The 24,023-nt window shown below is 40.5% G+C and overlaps 1 protein-coding gene across 1 annotated transcript in view; it reads right to left on the bottom strand.

The window, feature by feature from the left end:
- Positions 1-15,164: 15,164 nt before the first annotated feature.
- The window catches only part of LOC142831594 (NACHT, LRR and PYD domains-containing protein 1a-like), a 33,486-nt gene continuing 24,627 nt past the window's right edge, over positions 15,165-24,023 (bottom strand). Inside the window, exons 8-12 of the mRNA XM_075941807.1 lie at positions 21,891-22,153; positions 21,279-21,404; positions 20,279-20,420; positions 17,782-17,826; positions 15,165-16,839 (exon numbers count right to left, since the gene is read on the bottom strand). Coding sequence (XP_075797922.1) covers positions 16,547-16,839; positions 17,782-17,826; positions 20,279-20,420; positions 21,279-21,404; positions 21,891-22,153 — 869 coding nt within the window. The 3' untranslated portion in view covers positions 15,165-16,546. The remainder of the gene's footprint in view (positions 16,840-17,781; positions 17,827-20,278; positions 20,421-21,278; positions 21,405-21,890; positions 22,154-24,023) is intronic.

Genomic DNA, 24,023 nt, shown 5'->3' with positions numbered 1-24,023 from the left:
ACCCACTAGTGGGCTTCCCCGAACACCAGACCCTGTTCCTGTTTTAGATGGCTCTTGACAATCTTTTCCCTAGAGATGTTAGTATAATCACAAGGCTCATCACTTTATAGTTTTGAGGAAGAAAGGCACCATTTGTTCTTTTTTTTTCAGTTTATAAAGATATAATAAAAAGGTTGGTAGGCAACTAATTCTTCAGTGACCTGAGATCAGATTTAATCCTTACTGTTCTACCTCATGGACTTTTATTTCTTTTCTTTTATAACTTCAAACATCTTGGAGACTAGAAATAATGACAATCACATTAGGGTGTTTAAAAAGTAGTCCCCAGAGAAGATTTGGGGAAAAAAACTGTCTCTACATAATTCCTCTTCCCTGAGTACTTGAGGTAGGCCTCTGCTTTTCCTGTTGAAACAGTTGGAAAAATGACATCACTGAGTTTTTGAGAAGAAAAAAGTATCATCAGGTCATCTGCTTCTCAAATCATAAACCTTTTACAGAGGCTCTATCAAGGGTTTCTGGGATCCAGTTTGTCAAACACACGGCACGGAACTTGTCAATTGGTGTACTCACACAGGCAAATTTCCTGTAATGAATCTGTTACCCTGGAGAACACTAACATGGTGTGATACTCAAGGTTACCTACATAAATGCGAATCAGAAAATAGTGCTAATATTCCTTTGGCTCTGACACAGTTCTTTCAAGCATGAGGAGCTGTAGAACCTCCATATCCACGTTGAGAAATAGTTGTTACTGCTGGTTGTCAATGAGAGACTGGGAACCCCAGAAGTTAACTAGCTTCTCACAACTTTGCAGCTGCTAAGCTAGAGCTGAGATTCAAATTTCTGTCTGGGAACTCTATTCTGCTACATGCAATATTAACTGTGTCCTAACAGTTAATATTCAACTTCTCTTACTAACTCCCCTGAATATACCCTGATTTAAAAATACCAAATGTAAAATTATTTTTGAAATGTTTTACCTTAAAGAGATTACTCTTTTTTTATTAATTATTTATTAAAGATTTCTGCCTCCTCCCCGCCATAGGTTACAGAATAGGTTTATGGAAAATTAGAAAACAGAAGGCACAAATTAAAAGAGAACGGTTGTGGACTCTTAATGACTTTCAAAGATTATTAGGAGACATTTCCAGTCTACGACTGGCTGTTGGGATAACACCTGATCTAATAATCCATTTAAACAAAACCTTAGATGGTGATAAAGACTTGAATTAACAGCTGAAGTGGAAAAGGAATTGAAGATTGTTGAGGAGAAATTACAAGAGGCACATGTTGATAGGGTGAATCCAAATCTTAATTGTATTCTAGTCATATTGCCTTTTAGAAATTCTACTACAGGAATTTTAATGCAGAGGGATGATATCATCTTAGAATGGATCTTTTTACATTTAAACAAAGTAAAAACTTAAAAACTTATGTGGAAAGGTCTCGGAATTAATTTTAAAACGTAAATTGAGACTTTGACAATTAGCAGGTATAGACCCAGCAAAGATTATAGTGCCTTTTACTGATGAAGAAATATAATATTTATGGGAAGATAACGAACCCTGGCAAAGGTCTTGTGCTAATTTTTTTGGAGAAATTAATAGGACTTATTCCAAAAGTGATAGACTTAATCTCATAAAGAGAACTTCTTGGATTCTTCCCCAAATTGTATGTGATGCGTCAATAACTGGAGCCCATACATTTTATACTGATGCAAATAAATCAGGGAAGGTAAGTTAAAAATCAGAAGAATTAAGTAAGGTGGAACAAAGCCCTTATAATTCTGTCCAGAAGGCAGAATTAAATGCTATTCTTATGGTACTAAAGGATTTTAAAGAACCTCTCAATATAGTTACTGATTTACAATATGCAGAAGGAGTTGTCTTGCATATTGAAATGGCTGAATTTATACCAGATGATACAGAATTGATTTCATTATTTATCCAGGTGCAAGACATAATCTGGAATAACCTTTGTCCTATATACATAACACACATCTGAGCCTGTACAGGTCTGCCACGTTCTCTAGCACAAGGTAATGAAGAAATTGATCAATAACTGATTGGAAGTGTGTTGCAGGCCTCTGAATTTCATAAAAAACATGTCAATAGCAAAGGTTTAAAGAAAGAGTTTTCTATTACATCGCTACAAGCTAAGGAGATTATAAAGAGGTTTCCAACTTGCTCTTTCTATAATCAAACACCGTTGCCTGCAGGGAATCACCCAACGGGTACTCAAAGGAATGACATTTGGTAGATGGATGTGTTTCACTTTACGGAATTTGGTAAATTAAAATATGTACACCACAACATAGACACGTACTCAGGTTTTCAATGGGCAACTGCCTTGAGCTCAGAAAAGGCTGATTTATTTATCAGAAGTTATGGCCATCATGGGTATAACTGCACAAATAAAGACAGACAATTGTCCAACATGTATATCTAAGAAAATGAAGCATTTTTCTGGCTGATTATAAGATAAAGCACATTACAGGTATACCAAATAATCCTACAGGTCAAGCAGTTATAGAAAGGTCAAATCTTATTATAAAGGATATGCTGAACAAACAGAAAGGGATAGAAAATACTCCTAGAAATATAACCTTGAATTTTCTTAATGCTAATGAGAAAGAAACAACAGCAGCAGAGAGGCATTGGATAATGGAAAAAACTTCTGAATTGAATCAACCAGTATATTTCAAGGATGTTTTGACCTCACCATGGGAACCAGGAGATGTACTGCATTTGGGAAGGGGTTTTGTTCATTTCCACAGGAGTAGAAAAATTATGGATACCATCAAAATCAATAAAGATTTACTTTGAAAAGGAGAAGCCTCTTGAAAAAGAGAAATGACAGCTCATCCACAATGGTGACAATCATACAGGTGGTAAGGAAACCTCATAAGTATTAGGGCAGGATTCTGCTCTTATCTTTACAGAAAAGTAGACATCATCAAAAATTCAAGAGACCCTGGATGCTTGAATGCTGACAGAAGAAAAATTAACTATATATTAATGAGCATCTAGAAAACAGAGTATGGTTTATAAATCAAGGTTTGGGTTATGCCTACATTTACACACACACACACACACACACACACACACACACACACACACACGCACACATTAATATATTCAGCTGGTTTTGGAGCTGGACAATTGATGGAGGAAGGTCATTGGTTAAATAAAAAGAAACTGCTTGGCTCCCATTGGTTAGGAGATAGGTGGGAGGAGAAAACAGAACAAAACGCTGGGAGGAAGAGGAAGTGAGCTCAGACTCGACAGCTCTCCTCTCGGGAGCAGGCACCTCAGAGAGAGACGCCATGCTCCCAGCTCCCAGGCAGATGCACACTATGAAGCTCCGACCCAGGATGGACAGAGGCTGGAATCTTCCCGGTAAGCGCACCTAGGGGCGCTACACAGATGATTAGAAATGGGCTAAATTAATATGTGAGAATTAGCCTAGATAGAAATGGGCCAAGCAGTGATTAAATGAATACAGTTTGTGTGTTGTTATTTCGGGGCAAAAGCTAGCCGAGCAGGCGGCTGGGGTGTTGGGGACTGAGCCCTGCCGCTCCTATTACTACAGACAATGGCTCTGTTGTTCTCTAAATACAAGCATGTTGTTAAAGGGAACATTTAGAGTTTCTGTCTCATATTGCGAGCCATCTGGTCTGGTGCAGAAAAAAGACTTTAGGAAAAAAAAATCTTATTTTCTCCATGTTATTTCATAAAACATGTTCTTCATTTAATGTATGTTTATATGAATGATGTTTAAGTTTTCCATGATGAACAATAGATTTTCCTATAGATCTTTTCCCTGCAGTAATCTTTGAAGTTTTCAGGAAGAAGATGGGGCACCACAGCAACAGTTCCATCTAGTTGAGATGACATCATGATGCAGACAGTGCTACTATATAACTGCTTTTTTGGGTACCAGCTGCTGAAATGGTGCACCTTTTTATGACATCCTGGACCAACTCCAAATAAGAACTTTGAAAAACAAGCCCTATCTATTTACGGCTCAGAAATTGTTTGTAACTATACTAGACAGTAATTTTGAAACTTAACCATCACTTTAATTTTGCAGAATCCCATTAAGAGAACATCGCCCCTATGACAGCGGGAAGCAATTTTAGAAGATGACGCTCCATCCCCAAAAAGCTTGTCCTTAGGATTGGGAACACTATTTAGGGGTTGTTGATTATTACTTATATTAGATAGAGGTGATAAATATGTTTGTTTAAAACAAGGGGGATAGTAATAGTGGGTAATAGAGTGAACACTTGTGAACTATTATTCATGGATAATTTACATTGGTAAAGTTTTGTATATTGATACAAGTTCAAATTATATTTATTTTTTTATGTACATTATTTGTACACCTATGCAAAGTTATTTGTCAGATTGTATATATGTATAATCTTATCTCTGTTTAGAACATTTTATATATTGAGACAACTTTTAGGATATATTTTCATATTGTATTATATATTACTCCTACATCTGATCAAGATACTTACAGACTGTTTACATTTTGAGGTTATTGTTCTCATTTGTTGCACATTTGTTTATAGATTATTTAATATTCTGACATGAACTTTTAGTCTTTAATTTATACAGGTATTAATTATTATAGGCCAATAGTTGCTCATGTTTGTTGTACATACAGGCAGATCAGTTAGGTAATATAGATACATAGAGACTGTATACTGTCTAGATAGGCAATCTTCAACCACTTCAAGGATCTGTGGAACATGGCTTTAAATAACTCAGGGTTCTGTAGACATGAGACATGACTGCTTCTGACAGCAACAGTCAATTCCTGAGAGAATGTTGAGCACCAAAGAAACTCCACTTGGAGCTTGTTTTCTTCTTGGCAAAACTTGCCTTTGGGCAAGGAACTGATGATTCCTCAACCAGTGACAAGTTACATGATATACAGAAATGGATAAGCATGACTGTCAAATCATGCCAAGACAGGGTAAGATGATTTTGAAAATTTTCCTTCTGAAAATTTTCCTCTGAAAATGGTCTGTCAGTTATGCTAGGCCTTGGTCAATGTTGGTTTCTTTAAGGTTGCAAAATGAGACTTTGGGTGATTGCTCAGGTAGCTAATTGTCTCTGTCATATATCGCTCAGTTTGGAAGCTACTTCATTGTACTTCCTGCCTGCTCAAGTAATATTATCTTCTTCTCATGCCTTTGATGGGGTTGAAAATGATAGTCATAGTTACTGTACTCTTATGATCTAGACAATCCATTTCCTATACAAGACTTAGACTCCATAGGATAGAATGTTTATTAAAACATTTAACTTATGTTCCTTGCTTAATATTGTTTATGCAGGTTGTAGTTCTAATTATACTTGATATCTGTTCCTAGTATATATAGTTTTGTACTGGGTTTGGAACTCTCTTATTTAAACAAAAGGGGGAGGTGCTGTGGAGAACATTCTGCTCTTTTAGCCAATATCCTTTAAGATACCAACCCACATGGACATGGTCTCTTTTGCTTTAAACAGCAGCAGTAGTTCTGTACAAGAAGAGCTATGAGGAGAGGTGAGTGTGTACCTGACCGGCCAGTGGGACACCCTGGAAAGGGAGCACAGGCACTATCCAATCCCCTAAACATTCTGGCCCTTCAGTCGGAGAGTCTCTCCCCGGCTACTGCCTTTCTCTTCTTATCCAATGCCAGCTTGCCCCCAGGCACCCCATCCCAACTGCAGGGTCATAAAATCCTCCAACTCAGCCTGCTGTGGAACTGAGGGTCTGCGGACAAAGTGGTGAGGGCAACTGCTGTAGGAGTTTCTTTGTTCTACTGAGCCTGCATCCAGCAAGGCTCCCCTTTTGTCTGTGAGGTCCCTGCCGAGCAAGTGACCTGGTACCTGTACCAGAGGTTCTGTTCGGAGGGCCTACTTCAGAGAGGAGAGGAGCTGAGAGACAACTTTAGTGCTGAGGGGACCTAAGAGAGGGCTGACCAAGAACAACCCCCAAGTACAGAGGTAGACAAAGCAAAGATTGGACCAAGCTGCCAAGACTCTCCTAACAGCATTTAAAGAAAGAGGTGGGCAGGTGCCAATGCAAGAATTTCTCCAACAATCTGAAAAGCAACATGACAACACCAGAATCCAGTGAACATACAACAGGAAGACTTGAACACCCTAATCCATAAGAAGTAGAAGAAATAGACTTTACATGTAACATTATGAAAATGTTAGAGATCATTAAACAGGATGTGAAAAACTCCTTTAAAGAAATGGATGAAAGCCAGGTGATGGTAGCACATGCCTTTAATCCCAGCACTCTGGAGGCAGAGGCAGGTGGATCTCTATGAGTTTGAGGCCAGCCTGGTCTACAAGAGCTAGTTCCAGAACAGGAACCAAAAGCTACGGAGAAACCCTGTCTCGAAATCCCCCCCCCAAAAAAAGAAATGGATGAAAAGACTAACAAAAAGTTAGAAGAAATTAATAAATCCCTCAAAGATCTCCAAGAAAACCAAGAAAAGGCAATCAAACAGGTAAGGGAAACAGTTCAAGAACTGAAAACTGAAATGGAGGCAATGAAGAAAACACAAACCAAGAGATGGTAGGAAATGGAAAACTTGGGTAAATGAACAGAAACTACAGAGACAAGTATCACCAACAGAATACAAGAGATAGAAGAAAGAATCTCAGGTGCTAAAGATACTATAGAGGAAATAAACTCACTGATCAAAGAAAACAGCAAATGCACAAATTCTTATCACAAAACATCCAGAAAATCTGGGACAACATAAAAAGACCAAACCTAAGAAGAATAGGGGTAGAAGAAGGAGAAGAATTACAGCTCAAAGACCCAGAAAATATATTCAACAAAATTCAATAAAAGAAAACTTCCCCAATCTAAGGACGGATATTCTTATGAAGGTACAAGAAGCATACAGAACACCGAATAGACTGGATCAAAAAAAATCCCCTTGCCATATAATAATCAAAACAGAAAACTACAGAATAATGAAAGAATATTAAGAGCTGCAAACGAAAAAAGGTCAAGTAACATATAAAGGTAAACCTGTCAGAATTACACCTGGCTTTTCTATGGAAACCTTGATAGCCAGAAGGGCTTGGGCTTGGATAGATGTGCTGCAGAAACTAAGAGACCATGGATGCAAGCCCAGACTACTATACCCAGCAAAGCTCTCTTTCACTATCGATGGAGAAAACAAGATATTCCAGGCCGGGGAATGGTGGTGCATGCCTTTAATCCCAGCACTTGGGAGACAGAGGCAGGCGGATCTCTGTGAGTTCGAGACCAGCCTGGTCTACAGAGCTAGTTCTAGGACAGGATCCAAAGCCACTGAGAAACCCTGTCTTGAAAAACCAAAAATAAATAAATAAAAAACCAAGATATTCCAGTATAAAAACAAATTTAAACAATATGTAGCCACAAAACCAGCCTTACAGAAAGTAATAGTAGGAAAATCATGGTCCCCGGATCATTGGGCTACCGGGCGGCCCTGTTTAGCTGCTGAGGAATCCCATCTGGACGGGTGAGTGTGTGCTATCCAGGGGCGGATTGTCCCGAAAGAGAGCACAAATCCCCCTCCCCCAGCTCTTTCTGCAGGGCTGTCTTTCTTACACACGACCCCCCCCCCAGTCTTCGTTTTCTTCAAGGTCCTTTGCTCAGGAACAGTTTTCTGCTCCTACACTAAGGCCACCCACCCAGAGCGGTGAGAGCCTACCTAAGGGGGAGGCATCAAGGACCCCCGCTAAGGGAGCACATGCACCTTCAGCCTGTGCGGCACGGTGTCCTGTGTTCTACTCGTCCCCACCCTGCCCCCCAAGTTCCCCCTTTTGTCCTCGGGTCATTGGACTACCAGGCGTCCATGTTTTGGTGCTGAGGAGTTCATCTGGACGGGAACGGTTCCTGCTTCTACACTGAAGAGATACACCCAGAGAGTCAATCACAGCAAAGACTGGACCAAGACACCAGGCCTCTCCTGGCTCCATTTGAAGGAAGAGATGGGAAGGCGCCAATGCAAGAATTCCTCCAACAACCTGAAAGGTAACGTGACACCACCAGAATCCAGGGATCCCGAAATAAGAAGAATTATACACCCTACTCCAGAAGAATTAGAAGAAATCGACTCAAAAGTGAACTATATGAAAATAATAGAGGACCTTAAACAGGAGGTGAAAAACTGCCATAAACAATTAGAGATTACAAACAAAAACGTAGAGGAAATGAATAAATCGCTCAAAGACACGCAAGAAAACCAAGAGAAACAAGAAAAAGCTATCAAACAGGTTAGGGAAGCGGTTCAAGACTTGAAGAATGAAATGGAAGCAATGAAGAAAACACAAACCGAGGGAAGGATGGAGATGGAAAATCTGGGTAAACGAACAGGAACTACAGAGACAAGTACTAACAACAGATTACAAGAGATAGAAGAAAGAATGTCAGACACTGAAGATACCATAGAGAAAACAAACACACGGATCAAAGAAAACAGCAAGACCAACAAATTCTCATCACAAAACATTCAGAATATCTGGGACACAATAAAAAGACCAAACCTAAGAATAATTGGGATAGAAAAAGGAGAAGAAGTACAGCTCAACGGTCCAGAAAATATATTTAATAAAATTATAGAAGAAAACTTTCCCAGCCTAAAGAAAGATATTCCTTTGAAGGTTCAAGAAGCATACAGAACACAGAATAGACTGGACCAAAAAACCCCATCTCCTCGCCATATAATAATCAAAACACAAAACATACAGAATAAAGAAAGAATATTAAGAGCTGCAAAGGAAAAGGGTCAAGTTATTTATAAGGGTAAACCTATCAGACTTACACCTGACTTCACTATGGAAACCATGAAAGCCAGAAGGTCCTGGATAGATGTACTTCAGAAACTAAGAGACTATGGATACAAGCCCAGACTACTATACCCAGCCAAGCTTTCATTCACTATAAATGGAGAAAACAATATCTTCCAGGATAAAAACAAATTTAAACAATACGTAGCCACAAATCCAGCCTTACAGAAAGTAATAAAAGGAAAATCACAAACCAAGGAGTCCAACAATGACCACAATAACTCAAACATCTAGAGACCCTTCACCAGCACAACTCAAAGAAGGGCAACACACAAACTCTACTACTAAAAAAGTGACCGGAGTTAATAACCACTGGTCATTAATATCACTTAATGTCAATGGACTCAACTCACCTATAAAAAGGCACTGGCTAAAAGATTGGATACGAAAACAGGATCCAACATTCTGCTGTTTCCAAGAAACACACCTCAACCACAAAGACAGGCACCTACTCAGAGTAAAGGGCTGGGAAAAGGCTTATCAAGCAAATGGACCCAAGAAACAAGCAGGTGTGGCCATACTAATTTCTAACAAAGTTGACTTCAAACTTAAATAATTCAGAAAAGATAGAGAGTGACATTTTATACTCAAAACAGGAACAGTTCATCAGGATAAAGTCTCAATCCTGAATATCTATGCCCCTAATATAAAAGCACCCACGTACATAAAAGAAACATTACTAAAACTCAAGGCAGCCATCAAACCGCACACACTAATAGTAGAAGACTTCAACACTCCTCTCTCACCAATGGACAGGTCAATCAGACAGAAACCTAACAGAGAAATAAGAGATTTATGGAGGTAATGAATCAAATGGACTTAACAGACATCTATAGAACATTCCACCCAAATAGGAAAGAATACACCTTCTTCTCTGCAGCTCATGGAACCTTCTCAAAAATCGACCACATAGTCGGTAACAAAGCAAACTTCCACAGTTACAAAAAAATATTCGTAACCTCCTGCATCTTATCAGACCACCATGGATTAAAGTTAGAATTCAACAACAATACTACCCCCAGAAAGCCTACAAACTCATGGAAACTGAACAGTTAACTTCTGAACCATACCTGGATCAAGGAAGAAATAAAGAAAGAAATCAAAGTCTTCCTTGAATTCAATGAAATTAAAGAAACAACCTATTCAAACTCATGGGACACTATGAAAGCAATCCTGAGAGGAAAGTTCATAGCACTACGTGCCCACTTAAAGAAAACAGAGAAAGCACACATTGGAGACTTAACAGCCCACCTGAAAGCTCTAGAAAAAAAAAGAAGCAGACTCACCTAGGAGGAGTAAAAGACTGGAAATAATCAAACTGAGGGCGGAAATCAACAAAATAGAAACACAGAAAACAATCCAAAGAATCAATGAAACAAAAAGCTGGTTCCTAGAGAAAATCAACAAAATTGATAAACCCCTATCCAAACTAATCAAACGGCAGAGAAAATATGCAAATTAATAAGATCAGAAATGAAATGGGGGACATAACCACAGACACAGAGGAAATTCAGAGAATCATTAGATCTTACTACAAAAGCCTGTATGCCACAAAACTGGAAAATGTAAAAGAAATGGACACGTTTTTAGATAAATACCATATACCAAAGTTAAACCAGGACCAGGTGAACAATCTAAATAGACCTGCTAGTCGCGAAGTATTAAAAGCTGTCATCAAAAACCTCCCTACCAAAAAAAGCCCAGGACCAGATGGTTTCAATGCGGAATTCTACCAGAACTTCCAAGAAGAGCTGATACCTATACTCCTTAGTGTATTTCACAATATAAAAACAGAAGAGTCATTGCCAAATTCCTTTTATTAAGCTACAGTCAATCTGATAACAAAACCACACAAAGACTCAACCAAGAAAGAGAATTACAGGCCAATCTCACACATGAACATCGACGCAAAAATACTCAACAAAATACTGACAAACCGTATCCAAGAACACATTAGAAAAATTATCCATTATGATCAAGTAGGCTTCATCCCAGAGATGCAGGGCTGGTTCAACATACGAACATCTATCAATGTAATCCACCATATAAATAAACTGAAAGAAAAAATCATGTGATCATTCCATTAGATGCTGAAAAAGCCTTTGACAAAATTCAACATCCCTTTATGATAAAAGTCTTGGAGAGATTAGTGATACAAGGGTCATACCTAAATATAATAAAAGCTATTTACAGCAAACCGACAGCAAACATCAAACTAAACGGAGAGAAACTCAAAGCCATCCCACTAAAATCAGGAACACGGCAAGGCTGTCGACTCTCTCCATACCTCTTCAATATAGTGCTTGAAGTTTTAGCAATAGAAATAAGACAACATAAAGGGATCAAGGGGATTCGAATTGGGAAGGAAGAGGTTAAACTTTCATTATTTGCAGATGATATGATAGTGTACATAAGCGACCCCAAAAACTCCACCAAAGAACTCCTAAAGCTGATAAACACCTTTAGTAATGTGGCAGGATACAAGATCAACTCCAAAAAATCAGTCGCCCTCCTATACACAAAGGATATGGAAGCAGAGAGGGAAATCAGAGAAGCTCCACCTTTCACAATAGCCACAAATAGCATATAATATCTTGGGGTAACTCTAACCAGGGAAGTGAAAGATCTATTTGACAAGAACTTTAAGGAATTGAAGAAAGCAATTGAAGAGGATACCAGAAAGTGGAAAGATCTCCCTTGCTCTTGGATTGGGAGGATCAACATAGAAAAAATGGCAGTTCTACCAAAGGCAATTTATAGATTCAATGCAATCCCCATCAAAGTCCCATCAAAATTCTTCACAGATCTTGAGAGGACAATAATTAACTTTATATGGAAAAACAAAAAACCCAGGATAGCCAAAACAGTCTTGTATAATAAAGGAACTTCTGGAGGCATTACCATCCCTGACTTCAAACTCTACTACAGAGCTACAGTATTGAAAACAGCTTGGTATTGGTATAAAAACAGAGAAGTCGACCAATGGAATCGAATAGAAGACCCAGATTTTAACCCACAAACGTATGAACACCTCATTTTCGATAAAGGAGCTAAAAGTATACAATGGAAGAAAGAAAGCATCTTCAACAAATGGTGCTGGCAGAACTGGATGTCAACCTGTAGAAGAATGCAAATTGACCCATATCTATCACCATGCACAAAACTCAAGTCCAAATGGATCAAAGACCTCAATATCAGTCTGAGCACACTGAACTTGATAGAAGAGAAATTGGGAGGTACCCTACAACAAACGGGCACAGGCGATCGCTTCCTAGGTATAACCCCAGCAGCACAGACATTAAGGGCAACATTGAATAAATGGGACCTACTGAAACTGAGAAGCTTCTGTAAAGCAAAGGACACTGTCACTAAGACAAAAAGGCAACCCACTGACTGGGAGAAGATCTTCACCAACCCCGCAATAGACAAAGGTCTGATCTCCAAAATATATAAAGAACTCAAGAAACTAGACTTTAAAATGCTACTCAACCCAATTTAAAAATGGGGCACTGAACTGAACAGAGAATTCTCAACAGAAGATGTTCAAATGGCCAAAAGACACTTACGGTCATGCTCAACCTCCTTAGCGATCAGGAAAATGCAAATCAAAACAACTCTGAGATATCATCTTACACCTGTCAGATTGGCTAAAATCAAAAATACCAATGATAGCCTCTGCTGGAGAGGTTGTGGAGGAAGGGGTTCCCTCATCCATTGCTGGTGGGAATGCAAACTTGTGCAACCACTTTGGAAGGCAGTATGGCGGTTTCTCAGGAAATTTGGGATCAACTTACCCCTGGACCCAGCAATACCACTCTTGGGAATATACCCAAGAGAGGCCTTATCATACAACAAAAGTATATGCTCTACAATGTTCATAGCAGCATTGTTTGTGATAGCCAGAACCTGGAAACAACCTAGATGCCCTTCAATGGAAGAATGGATGAAGAAAGTATGGAATTTATACATATTAGAATACTACTCAGCAATAAAAAACAAGGACTTCATGAATTTTGCATACAAATGGATGGAAATAGAAAACACTATCCTGAGTGAGGTGAGCCAGACCCAAAAAGAGGAACATGGGATGTACTCACTCATATTTGGTTTCTAGCCATAAACTAAGGACATTGAGCTTATAATTAGTGATCCTAGAGAAGCTAAATAAGGAGAACCCAAAGAAAAACATATAGGCATCCTCCTGAATATTAACCTTCAGCAAGCAATGAAAGGAGAAAGAGACAGAGACCCAAATTGGAGCACAGGACTGAAATCTCAAGGTCCAAATCAGGAGCAGAAGGAGAGAGAGCATGAGCAAGGAACTCAGGACCGCGAGGGGTGCACCCACACACTGAGACAAAGGGGATGTTCTATCGGGAACTCACCAAGGCCAGCTGGCCTGGGTCTGGAAAAGCCTGGGATAAAACCGGACTCTCTGAACATAGCGGACAATGAGGACTACTGAGAACTCAAGAACAATGGCAATGGGTTTCTGATCCTACTGCACGCACTGGCTTTGTGGGAGCCTAGGCAGTTTGGATGCTCAACTTACTAGACCTGGATGGAGGTGGGGGTTCCTTGGACTTCCCACAGGACAGGGAACCCTGATTGCTTTTCGGGCTGGGGGGAGACTTAATTGGGGGAGGGGGAGGGAAATGGGAGGCGGTGGCGGGGAAGAGACCGAAATCTTTAATAAATAAATGAATTAAAAAAAATAAATAAAAATAAAAAAAAATATACTTCAATAAAAAAAAATTTTCTCTTTGTTTGTATTTTACTATTTTCAACCCTGAGTTTGATTATTTCTTGCGATCTACTCCTCTTGAGTGTGATTAATTCTTTTGTTATTGTTCTAGAGCTTTCAGGTGTGTTGTGAAGTTGCTAGAATTAGATCTCTGTAGTTTTTTAATGTATTCACTAGCACTATGAACTTGCTTCTTAGCGCTGCTTTCCTTGTGTCCCATAAGTTTGGGTATATCATGTATTCATTTTCCTTGAGTTCTAGAAAGCCTTTAATTTCTTTATTTCTGTGTTGATCTATTTTTTTTAATGAGAAGATAGTTTTTCATTTTCCATGAGTTTGTATGCTTTCTGTTGTTGTTGATCCAGCTGTAATTCATGGTGATCTGACAGGATGCAAGACATTATTTCAATTTTCTTGTATCTGTTGAGACTTGCTTAGCGTCTGAGTATATTATCAATTTTGGGAAAATTCCACGAGGCTTAGAGAAGAAGGCATATCCCTTTGTGCTAGGCTGACTGCAGGTCTCCTCTCCTCCTCAGCTCCCAGTAACCCAAGTCTCATCTCCAACTAAAAGGAACACCTACTGTGGTCTCCTTTCCCCTCTGAGGACACTTCCTTCAAATGTCAAAGATCCTCTGCTCCAACCTTCCTTCCCCCAACTCATCCCAGGAGCTCAGCCTCCAAACCAGCTGGCACTCATTCCTGTGATCACACTAGCTGTGTAGTCATGGAAACAGGTAAGCTAACTGAGGACCTTCACTACTCCTTCCTCTCCCTCAAACCCAATACCCCAGTCTCATCACTATCTCTGCAACAGAGCACCTGTTTTTCAGCTTTTCTTCCTCCTCTGCCACCATCTCCTGTGGATCCCACAGACGTTCCCCTCCCAGCCTCCTTACCCCACTTGTTCCTTTATCCCAGCCCCCAATTCCAGCAGACACTGCCTGATAACCCACAGGCTACTCCTGCCAGGTAAGCAGGTAGGTTGTGTATAGATTTTCCTTTCTCCTTCTGTCCCTCTAGATCCAATCCAGTCTCACCCCCAGTGCTATAGCCTACCTGTGAGTGACCTCTTTTTACTGTTTCTCCTCTCATTTAGTCTCAGAGGAGACTAAAGAAGCAGGTTCTTGTTGAACACTGATCTCCTCCCTCCTGTGAACTCCTTCAGACTCTCAGCCTAGCCCCATTCCTAAGAGTCAGCTTTCAATGATAAGAAATAAGTTTTACTGGGAAACCTCACTGACCACACATATTAGGTGCATAAAATTTCCTACCAGTTGGGGAAAGTCAGGTCGGCAGAAGGAAAGGTACCAGACATCATACAACAGGCTATTTTCCTCAAATCACACCTCTGAGGTATGAATCGAGGTAAGTGATGCTATTAGTTAGTACAATACCACTGTCTCCAGTTTAGAAACCAGAGCATGGCATCTCAGAGAGAATAGACACTTCATGGTCTATCAGAACAAACTAGTTGGTCTGGTACCACCCTGATGTTTTTTTTTTTCTGTGTCATTTTTGGTTCTTTCTGCTAATTCATTTATTGTTTATGATTGTTGCATTTTTACACCCTCTGCCCCCCTGTCACTTGTCTTTACTATTATGATGTCATTGTTCCTCCTAAGCTCATCACATCCCAGTTTCCATACACTGGCTTGTTACTCTGTGGAGCCAATGCTAGCTGTGTAACTCAGAGACCTCTCTGTGAGGAACAATGTTCTTATTTGTCTTCAGGAAGACAGAGCAGAGCTTCTTAAACTCTTTCCACTTGTGGAAGCAGTTGTGCCCACTTCTGACTGTGAATTAAATGAATTGGCTCTTGAAAATGATTACATTCCTGTTCCTAGACCTGGGGAGTAACAGAAGTCTGACAGATTCTGCCCTTGTTCTTGAGAGACTTCCTGTATAATTACTGCATACACTGGAGCCTTCATATATATTTTTCTTTAAAAAAAGAAAAAAGAACCCAACAACATAATGAATAGAGGGGGGACTTGTAAATTAAGTTCTTTACAAATACAAGGCTTATTATTTGAATTCTCCACAATGCTAAAGAATAAAACTGATTTTAATGATGTAAAAAAAAATTTCCTACCAGGCAGCAAACACCCATCACACTCTCCCATAGTCAGAATAAACAGCAACCAAGGTACAAACACCTACCCAAAGCAAAACAAATCCAGATATCAGTATTTAGACCTTTAATCATTCTAGTTCCAGATGCCTAGATGATTGTATAAAAATACAGTCAATAACATCCAAGCAAATATATCTCAACTAGAGCCCACCTATCCACCACAGCAGTGCCAGAATATTCCAACATAGTTAAAGCACAAGAAAAAGGTCTTAAAAGTTTGTATGAAGATGATAGAGGTCCTCAGAGATTAAATTAATAAATCCCTTAAAGAAATCCAGGAGAATCCAAACAGTGTGAGGAATGAACAAATCCCTTAAAACATTTAAATCACACAAAGAACAAGGGAAGTAAATGAGTAAGTTGTTCAAGACCTGAAAATAGAAATAGAATGAATAAAGACAACAAAAACTGAGGGTGGGAAATATCCTTCCTTTCCTATTCATAAGAATTCACTTTCCAGGGAAAGCACCATCTCATTGTCTCCATTCCCATGCTCCCAGTTCTGCTTGTATCACGGTTGGTCAGGTGGTTTTGTGATGGCCACTCAGGCCATAAAGCCAGCTGGACAAGGCTCAATAGACTTGCTGGCTCCATTGGAAGTTTCCTGAGATGCACATCCCATATGAACAGGATGGGGAAGGGCAAGAGGGGACGTCTGGGTCCCCAAGAGATGTCCTAGGAACATTGCCATTTGAAGGGCAACTCAGATGGCCACTGGTTTATAGATGGAGAAACTGGAGGGCCAAAGGAAGGTCAGGCAGAGCCAGGACTCAAAGAAGTGTGCACTTTTCAGCCACTAAGATGTCAGGATCCCACAGAGACACCTCCTGACCTCTCAAAGAGGTCCATGATCAGGTGAGGATGTGTTTCCTTTAGAGCTTGGTAGACTTGGTCTTTGCTGGCCCTGTTCCAGGACCGACTGAGGCTGAAGAACTTCCGCATCTTGTCTTGGGTGGTGGCTTCAGCTCGCACCTCCTCATACTCCTCTTCACTCAGCACCAGACCATGCAGCTTGTCCAAGAGAGGGTCCACTGATGTCACTCGGGCCACCAGCTGCTCCCGATGCTGGTCCACGAAGTGTGGCAAGGCAGGAGCATCTAGGAGTGAAGACTGACACTGAGCATAGAAAGGGTCCTCCACGATTTTTTCCACTGTCTGCTCAGTTTTTGTTTTAATTTTTTTTTAACGTATCTCATCTGCATTGTGCACCTCTGGTTCCCTTCCTCCTCTGGGAAGTCATGAGAAAAAAATATCTGTACCCTTCCTGAGGCCAGTTATTAGTCTGACACTCTGCATAACTAAGAGGAAGGGTGTATGGTAAGGTGTTCAGGTTGGGAGTGGGTAGTATAGTAATGTATTATTTGTGTTTTAATAAACAAAGCTTGCCTGAAGATGAGTGAGAAAAGCAGTCATACTATTCAGCTATACAGGCCAGGGAATGGTGGCACACCTTTAATCGCAGGACTCGGGAGACAGAGGCAGAGGGTTCTCTGTTAGTTCTAGGCCAGCCTGGGCTACACAAGATTAAATCTGTCTTAAAGAGAAATAGAGCTCACACTCAGTTGATCCCAGCACTTGGGATAACATTTCTTTTTTAAATCCCAGCACTAGGGAGGTGGAGACAGGAGTGATATGGCTGGGTAGAGAGAGGAATATAAGGGGAAAGAGACAGGATCTCAGTGTACTGTGAAGTGTGGGTTGTGGAGTTTGGAAGTTTGTGGACAGGATCTCACCCCATTTCAGTCTGAGGTAGTGATGAGAGCCAGTAATTGGCCGCTTTGCTTTTCTGATCTTCAGGTTGAACCCCAATATCTGTCTCTGGGTATTTATTATTCGTGCTATAGGGTGGGGTTATGTTCAACATGGGAAGCCAAGAGGCATAAGAGAAACTCTGCCCTGGGGCAGGTACATGGCCTACCTGTCCTGGTAAGGTTTGCAAAGTGAGGCTCCCTCCTTTCTCACTGACATTCTCTCAAGGATCAGATGATCTATCTGCGGAATACTATTGGCTTCTCTGGCTCTGTATAAGTGTTACTGACCTTTGTGGACTGTAGGGATCATGGGCTGTGCAGGCCTGAGGTCTCCTGGAAGAAAGGAGAGATGATCCTCTCTAATGATTCTTTAAAATAAAATGGCAAAATGCTGAAATTCATGCAGAACCACTAGAGACATAGGATTTCCAAGGAAATTCTGAATAAAAAATGATTTTGTAGAAAACTTCATCACACTTCTTTCAAACCAATACTAGAGTCTTAGTAGTAAAAACAGCATGGTATTGACACAAAGAGATGTGCAGATCAATAGAATAGACTCGGAACCTAGATAAAAGTTTATTCAACCATACCTACCTTGACTTTGACAAAGAACCCAAAAATGTATTTGTATAAATGACAGCCTGTTAAACAGATGGTCCTGTAAAACTACTTAGCACTGTATGCAAGAATTAAACTAGATGCCTAGATCACACCTTTAAAAAATTAACTATAAATGATCAAAGACCTTAATTTGTGCCCCAACACCCTGAAACTTATAGAACAAACATAGGCAGAACATTTCAACAAATCAGTATATGTCAGGATTGTGTGAATAAGATTCTGGTAGCACAGGAAATAAAACCAAAACTTGGCAAATTGGATATCAGAACACTCAAAAAGTTCTGTAGATCAAAGGAAACTTATTGAGTGAAGATGTAGTTAAGAATGGGTGAACAATTCCCAGGTAACATCTGACAGAATATTAGTAATAGGAATATATATGGATCAGAAAACCTAAATAGCAAGGAAATGGCACAATTCTGAGATTTGCCATAGGAGTAGCAGCAGAATTCTTAAAAGAGAAAACACATATGTGTACGAAACACTTAGAAATTAGAAAAATACAGGTTAAAATTTGTTATGATTTTCTCTCATTTTTAAATTAAAACAAACAAACAAACCCAGGTCTTTGAAGGTCTTAGGCCCTTAGAAAAACTACATTTACTGCCTACATAAAGGAACATGGTGTCAATTCTCTTGTAAATAGCAATGTTTATACCAGAGACAAAGGCTACTTTCAGTCTTCTCCAGAAAAGCCTCTCTTTGCTGTGAATGGAGGTGCCTGCAGATACCTACTGCTGTGCAGGATACTGAGACTAAGGGATGGTTGAGTACTAATCCCTATTAGTAGACAATTATATCACTCCTCGAGGATCTAGGAACATTGTGGAAGAAAAATTGGAAAGAATGTAGGGACAAAAGATATGGGGAAGGGCTGTGAAGATATGGAGAACATATGGAGAATATATAGATAAGAGGTTGTGGTCTCTTCTAAGCATGACATGACCATGGCCATCATGAACTCTTAGCACCTGTACTTACTGCCTCTGGACCCACACAAGTAGGGCCCTAGACATGGGGAAGCAGCTCACAGGGGCCGTGCTACTTAGGGCTTTACTACTGACAAATAATAGATTAAGGGAGAAGAGGGTGTATACAATCCATCTGTACCCACTGGTGAACTCACTTGCTTCCCTACTGGGAAGTTCAAAACCCTCAGGCACACAGAGGATCCTACTTAAACTCTGTAAGACACAAGCAATAATGAATATGGGGAGATGATTTGTAGAAAAGAAGAGGGGCTGGCAGGAGGTTAATAAGGTTTCTTTAGGATGGAATTCCTAGAATGCATTGTATGCATGTATAAAATTGCCAAAAGACGGGGCTGGAGAGATGGCTCAGAGGTTAAGAGCATTGCCTGCTCTTCCAAAGGTCCTGGGTTCAATTCCCAGCAACCACATGGTGGCTCACAACCATCTGTAATGGGGTCTGGTGCCCTCTTCTGGCCTGCAGACATACACACAGACATAATATTGTATACATAATAAATAAATAAATATTAAAAAAAATTGCCAAGAGACAAAGGGATTTTAAGATTAAGAATCTCCTGATGGAAAAATCTCTTCCTTTTCACTGTTCACATTTAAATGTGAACTGTTACTAGTTGCTTTCTGCATCTCAAAATCTGTCATTTCTAGGGCACTGGGAGTAGAAATCACGATGCAGGACTGAGAAAATGGGGCGTAGGATATGCAGTGGCTTGCATGTAACATGTTCTGTGATCATATGTTGAAAGATTGGTTCTGCAGCGGTAATTGTCATGAGGATTGTGGTGTGATGATTGAACACACACACTAGTACACTCATAATTGCATGGACCCTGAGAATGGTACTGGAAACCATGAGAGTGCACAGTTGGAGGAACTGGGACACTGGAGGCCCATCCTGGAATAGGCTTCCCACCTCCTCCTTCTCCTCCTTTTGGCCTCTCTCCCTCTCCTCTCTTCTGTCCCTGCTCCTCTTCTGTTCTCCTCTTATCTTCACCTTTTCCTGCTTCTCCCCCCCAAGGCACTCACTCTAACTCTAACCTCCTGCTTTGGTTCTAGCAAAAGCCACATAACTGATCTGACTATTTCATGACACCAAGAATTAACGACAACACACCTTCCCAATTCATTGCCTTTTTCAACCTTTTGAGTATCTGGATCTAAACTAATTTTACCTGGATTCAGCAAGGCTTCCCATTTGAGATTTCCATTCTTCTTGTCTGTGATTTTCAGTTTAATCACTGAATCCATGTGGCCAACATAGATCTCAGAGAAGAGCTGGGATTCCCTGGAGCTCCGGTAGCACAGCTCCAGTTCCTGAAGGGGGCGAGGACAGATTCTGTTTCAGAATTCTCTACTCAAGAGAACAAGTGTTTTCCACACCCCTGTGCTTTCTTATTCTTGCACACCATAATAGACCCTGGCTTAGGCACTGTGTGTCTTTTGCAATGAGTTAACCTATAGCTTTGAATGCACATCTTTACTCAGAAGACTGGAACATTGTGAAAGGGGACATAGAAAGAATGTAGCAACAGAAGATATGGAGAATGCTAATGGGCCCAGGTTAGCCCACATACTATTCCTTTTCTCATCACTCTGACAAAAATATGGCAGAAACAACTTAAGAAAGAGCTTATGTTGTTTAGTTTCATGATGGGAACGCATGTAAACTGGAGCTCTGTTATTTGTGGCAGGAGCTTGTGGCGTACCTTGTTATATATGATCAGGAATCCAAGTTTGAGGTGAGGAAGATGTAGAGGCTATAGCCCTCAAGGCCTTCCACTAGTGGCCTGCTTGTGATTGTTGGCCTCACATATTTGTTTCCACAACTCCCCAAACACTAGCAGTAACTGGGGATCAAGTGTTTAACATTTACACCTGTAGGAGACCTTTCAGATTCAAACCATGATGAATGAGAGCTCATCCTGAAGTCCTTGACCCAGGACTTGCTGCACAGTAGGCTCTGCCCTTCTCTGTACTGTATTAAAACCAACTCCTCAGTTCACCAGACCTTCTGTGTGATACCTTAAATTGCTTTCCACTTAACTTGGAAGTTTTCTTGCTCATCCTAAAGCCCAAATCATTTTTCCCCAATCTCAGTTTGCTGTAAATCCTTTTAATGTGCCCCAAATCCGGCATCTGATCCTGTATAATAGCAAACCCCTGGATGCTTACCTTTGGAATGATTTCCAGGTTCTTGGAAGCAGACACTATGTACCGTGATCCAATGTAAAGAGAGTCTACTGGGGGTGGCTTGTGTATTCGAACAAACTGAAACCTCATTTCTTGTTCATCAATGGCCTAGGGAACATTGCAGACAGAGATTTAAATAGATTTCAGTACTGCAACAGTTATCTGGTCTGAATAAGGTGTGTTGGTTGATCAGTACATTTTTGTGTGATATGGTGATGTCAGCTCCAGGGAAACCTTCTGACTTTTATTCTGCCATATAGATTGCAAATTATTGGCCTCTGTCAGGGTCATTGTGGAGACTGTGTCCCTGACAGAGAAGAAGGGAGTTGGTTTCATGTTGGATACGGAGAATTTCCATTCTTCTGATGGGTGGAAAGAGGCCATAGAAGGATGTGTAGAGATAAAGGGGTGTTAATGGCAGTTGAAGAACCTCTGTTGTGAGGAGGCCAAGAAGACTGCAGACTCATAATCACCAGGGTTCCCCTGATAGAACTGTATCCCACTCCATGTGGAGAATTTTTCCAAAGGGATAGCTATATTTTCAAGTATTCTGTCAATCCACCCTAGCCCCACATTTCTGGTCCTCAGTGTTACCTTCTGAATGGTCCAGTCATTGGGGATCAGGTAGAGATGAAGGGTGACATTCTGGAGATTGAGGTAATAGTAGATCAACGTGACAGAAGTGATGCGGATGAAATGTCTGACAGGAGGCATAATTCTTAGTAGAACTCCAATTGGGGAGAAGCTTGGGTTTTCCAAGACTGTGTAGCCCTGCTCCACTTTGGCTGGCACTTCTAGGACCATCCCGTGTCTTTGAAAGTGGGCCACGTGGAACCAGGAAGTGTCCACCTGTCCCTCTGTGAAAGAACAGATTCAGTGACATGGATTTAGTGTTTCTACTGAACTGTGCTTGGCTGGAAAAAGAGCCACTAAGATGTGGAATGGCGGTGGTGCTTAGAATGAGAATGGGTGGCTGTGTTTGGTGGAACTGCTTGAGAAGGAGTGGGAGGTGTGACACTGGAATGGGATTTGAGGTCTTTTCTCCTCCTCGTCCTCCTCCTCCTCCTCCTCCTCCTCCTCCTCCTCCTCCTCCTCTTCCTCCTCCTCCTCCTCCTCCTCTTCTTCTACTAAAAAAGAAGTTTTATTTGTTTCCAGTTTTATTTCTCTCTCTCTTCCTTGTCACTAAGGACGTGAGCTTTCAGCTCTGCTCCAGTGCTATGCCTGCCTGCTGCTGCCATGCCGTCTGCCATGATGGTCATGGACTCTTAACTCTGAAACTCTAACCATTCCCAAATCTTTTTTCTATAATTGCTTTGGTCATGAAGTATTTTCAGCTTTTGGTTAGTTTGTTTAATTGAAAAGCCATGAACAAGAAAATCTTAAGTTTTATTAATTAATTCCCACTGAGAACATAGCAGATTAATAAAACATTTCCATACTATTGGTTCACCATGCTGTGAGGTGACTGTGATGTGTTACCATAGTGACTCATGCAGATTACCACTCATTGGAGCAGCCTTGGCTTTGACCTGTCTTGATGCTGGGGGAGCATTCACAGTACAATGGAAATTCTTGATGGTCTCATCCATGGATCCTACAATGAATACAGCCTCAGAGGCCATTGTTAGAGACTGCGCATCCATTAGGATCTCTGATGCGCTGCCATCGCCAACTTCAGTGTCTTTGGAGTGTAGTGTCCACTAATGTGCTTGTTGCACGATGGAGTTTGCTGTTATGAAAGAGACCAGGGATTCCTAACTTTGTTCACTGAAGACAAGTGGATGCATCTGTGGAAACATTAGTGTCAAATGTGAGCTTGATGAAATCTAGAATCACCTTAGATCCAGGCCTCAGGGCATGATAGAAAGAAACTATCTTGATTGGGTTAAAGATTTGGGAGGACCTAACCACTGTGGGATCCATGGACTAGGATCCAGGGTTGTGTAAAATGGAGATTGTCATATGAGTACAAGCATTTAGTGGTTTCTCTTCCCTCTGTTGACAAAATTTATCAGGCATTGCAGGCTCAATGTTCTCAGATCTCCATGCCATGATGAACTATTCCTTTAAAGTGTGTGCCAAATAAATCTTTCTTCTAAGTTTCTTTATTTAGGTATTTTGTTTGAGCTACAAGACTTTGATAACTTGTAAACTTGGATAGAAAATTGATACCAGGAGTTGGGTCATTGCTATAATTATCCTGGTCACATGGGTTTTAGGCATTTGGAAGAGTTTTGTGGCTAGAATGTAGAAGAGTTTGGTCCTTAGGACTAGGAAAGTCCTTCTATGCTGAAAGCAGAGCTTATGGCTACATTCTTTTGGAAGCAGGAAAGACAAGAATGCTGAGAGAGGGGGTGGAGGCCAGTTCATGTCACTTTTAGAGAGGAGGAAGATTTCCATTGAAACTGTAAAAGGTGCCATTCATGAGACAGTTTGGCCAAGAATCTAGTTTTGGTGCATAAATGTCCTCAATATGAGTAAAGTTGAATTTAAATATAAAATACTATTTGGCAGGAAAAATTCCAAGACATAAAACATTGACCCTGATTCAAAAAGAAAAATCAGTTGTACATATTAGAGATCAGCATCACTGCAGGGAGAGCACAGTGACAATAGGAAAGGTGAGCTGAGGGCAAAATCTCACTCTTCATGGGCTCACCTTGTGAACAATAAAATTAATTAAAGACAGAAAGACTTAAGTGGTCGTCTTCCCTGTTCCACAAATGC

Source organism: Microtus pennsylvanicus, chromosome 11 (assembly GCF_037038515.1).
Source record: "Microtus pennsylvanicus isolate mMicPen1 chromosome 11, mMicPen1.hap1, whole genome shotgun sequence".
NCBI classification, from domain to species: domain Eukaryota; kingdom Metazoa; phylum Chordata; class Mammalia; order Rodentia; family Cricetidae; genus Microtus; species Microtus pennsylvanicus.
Note: the sequence above shows the minus strand (reverse complement) of the source record. Positions and strands in the feature narration are given on the sequence as shown.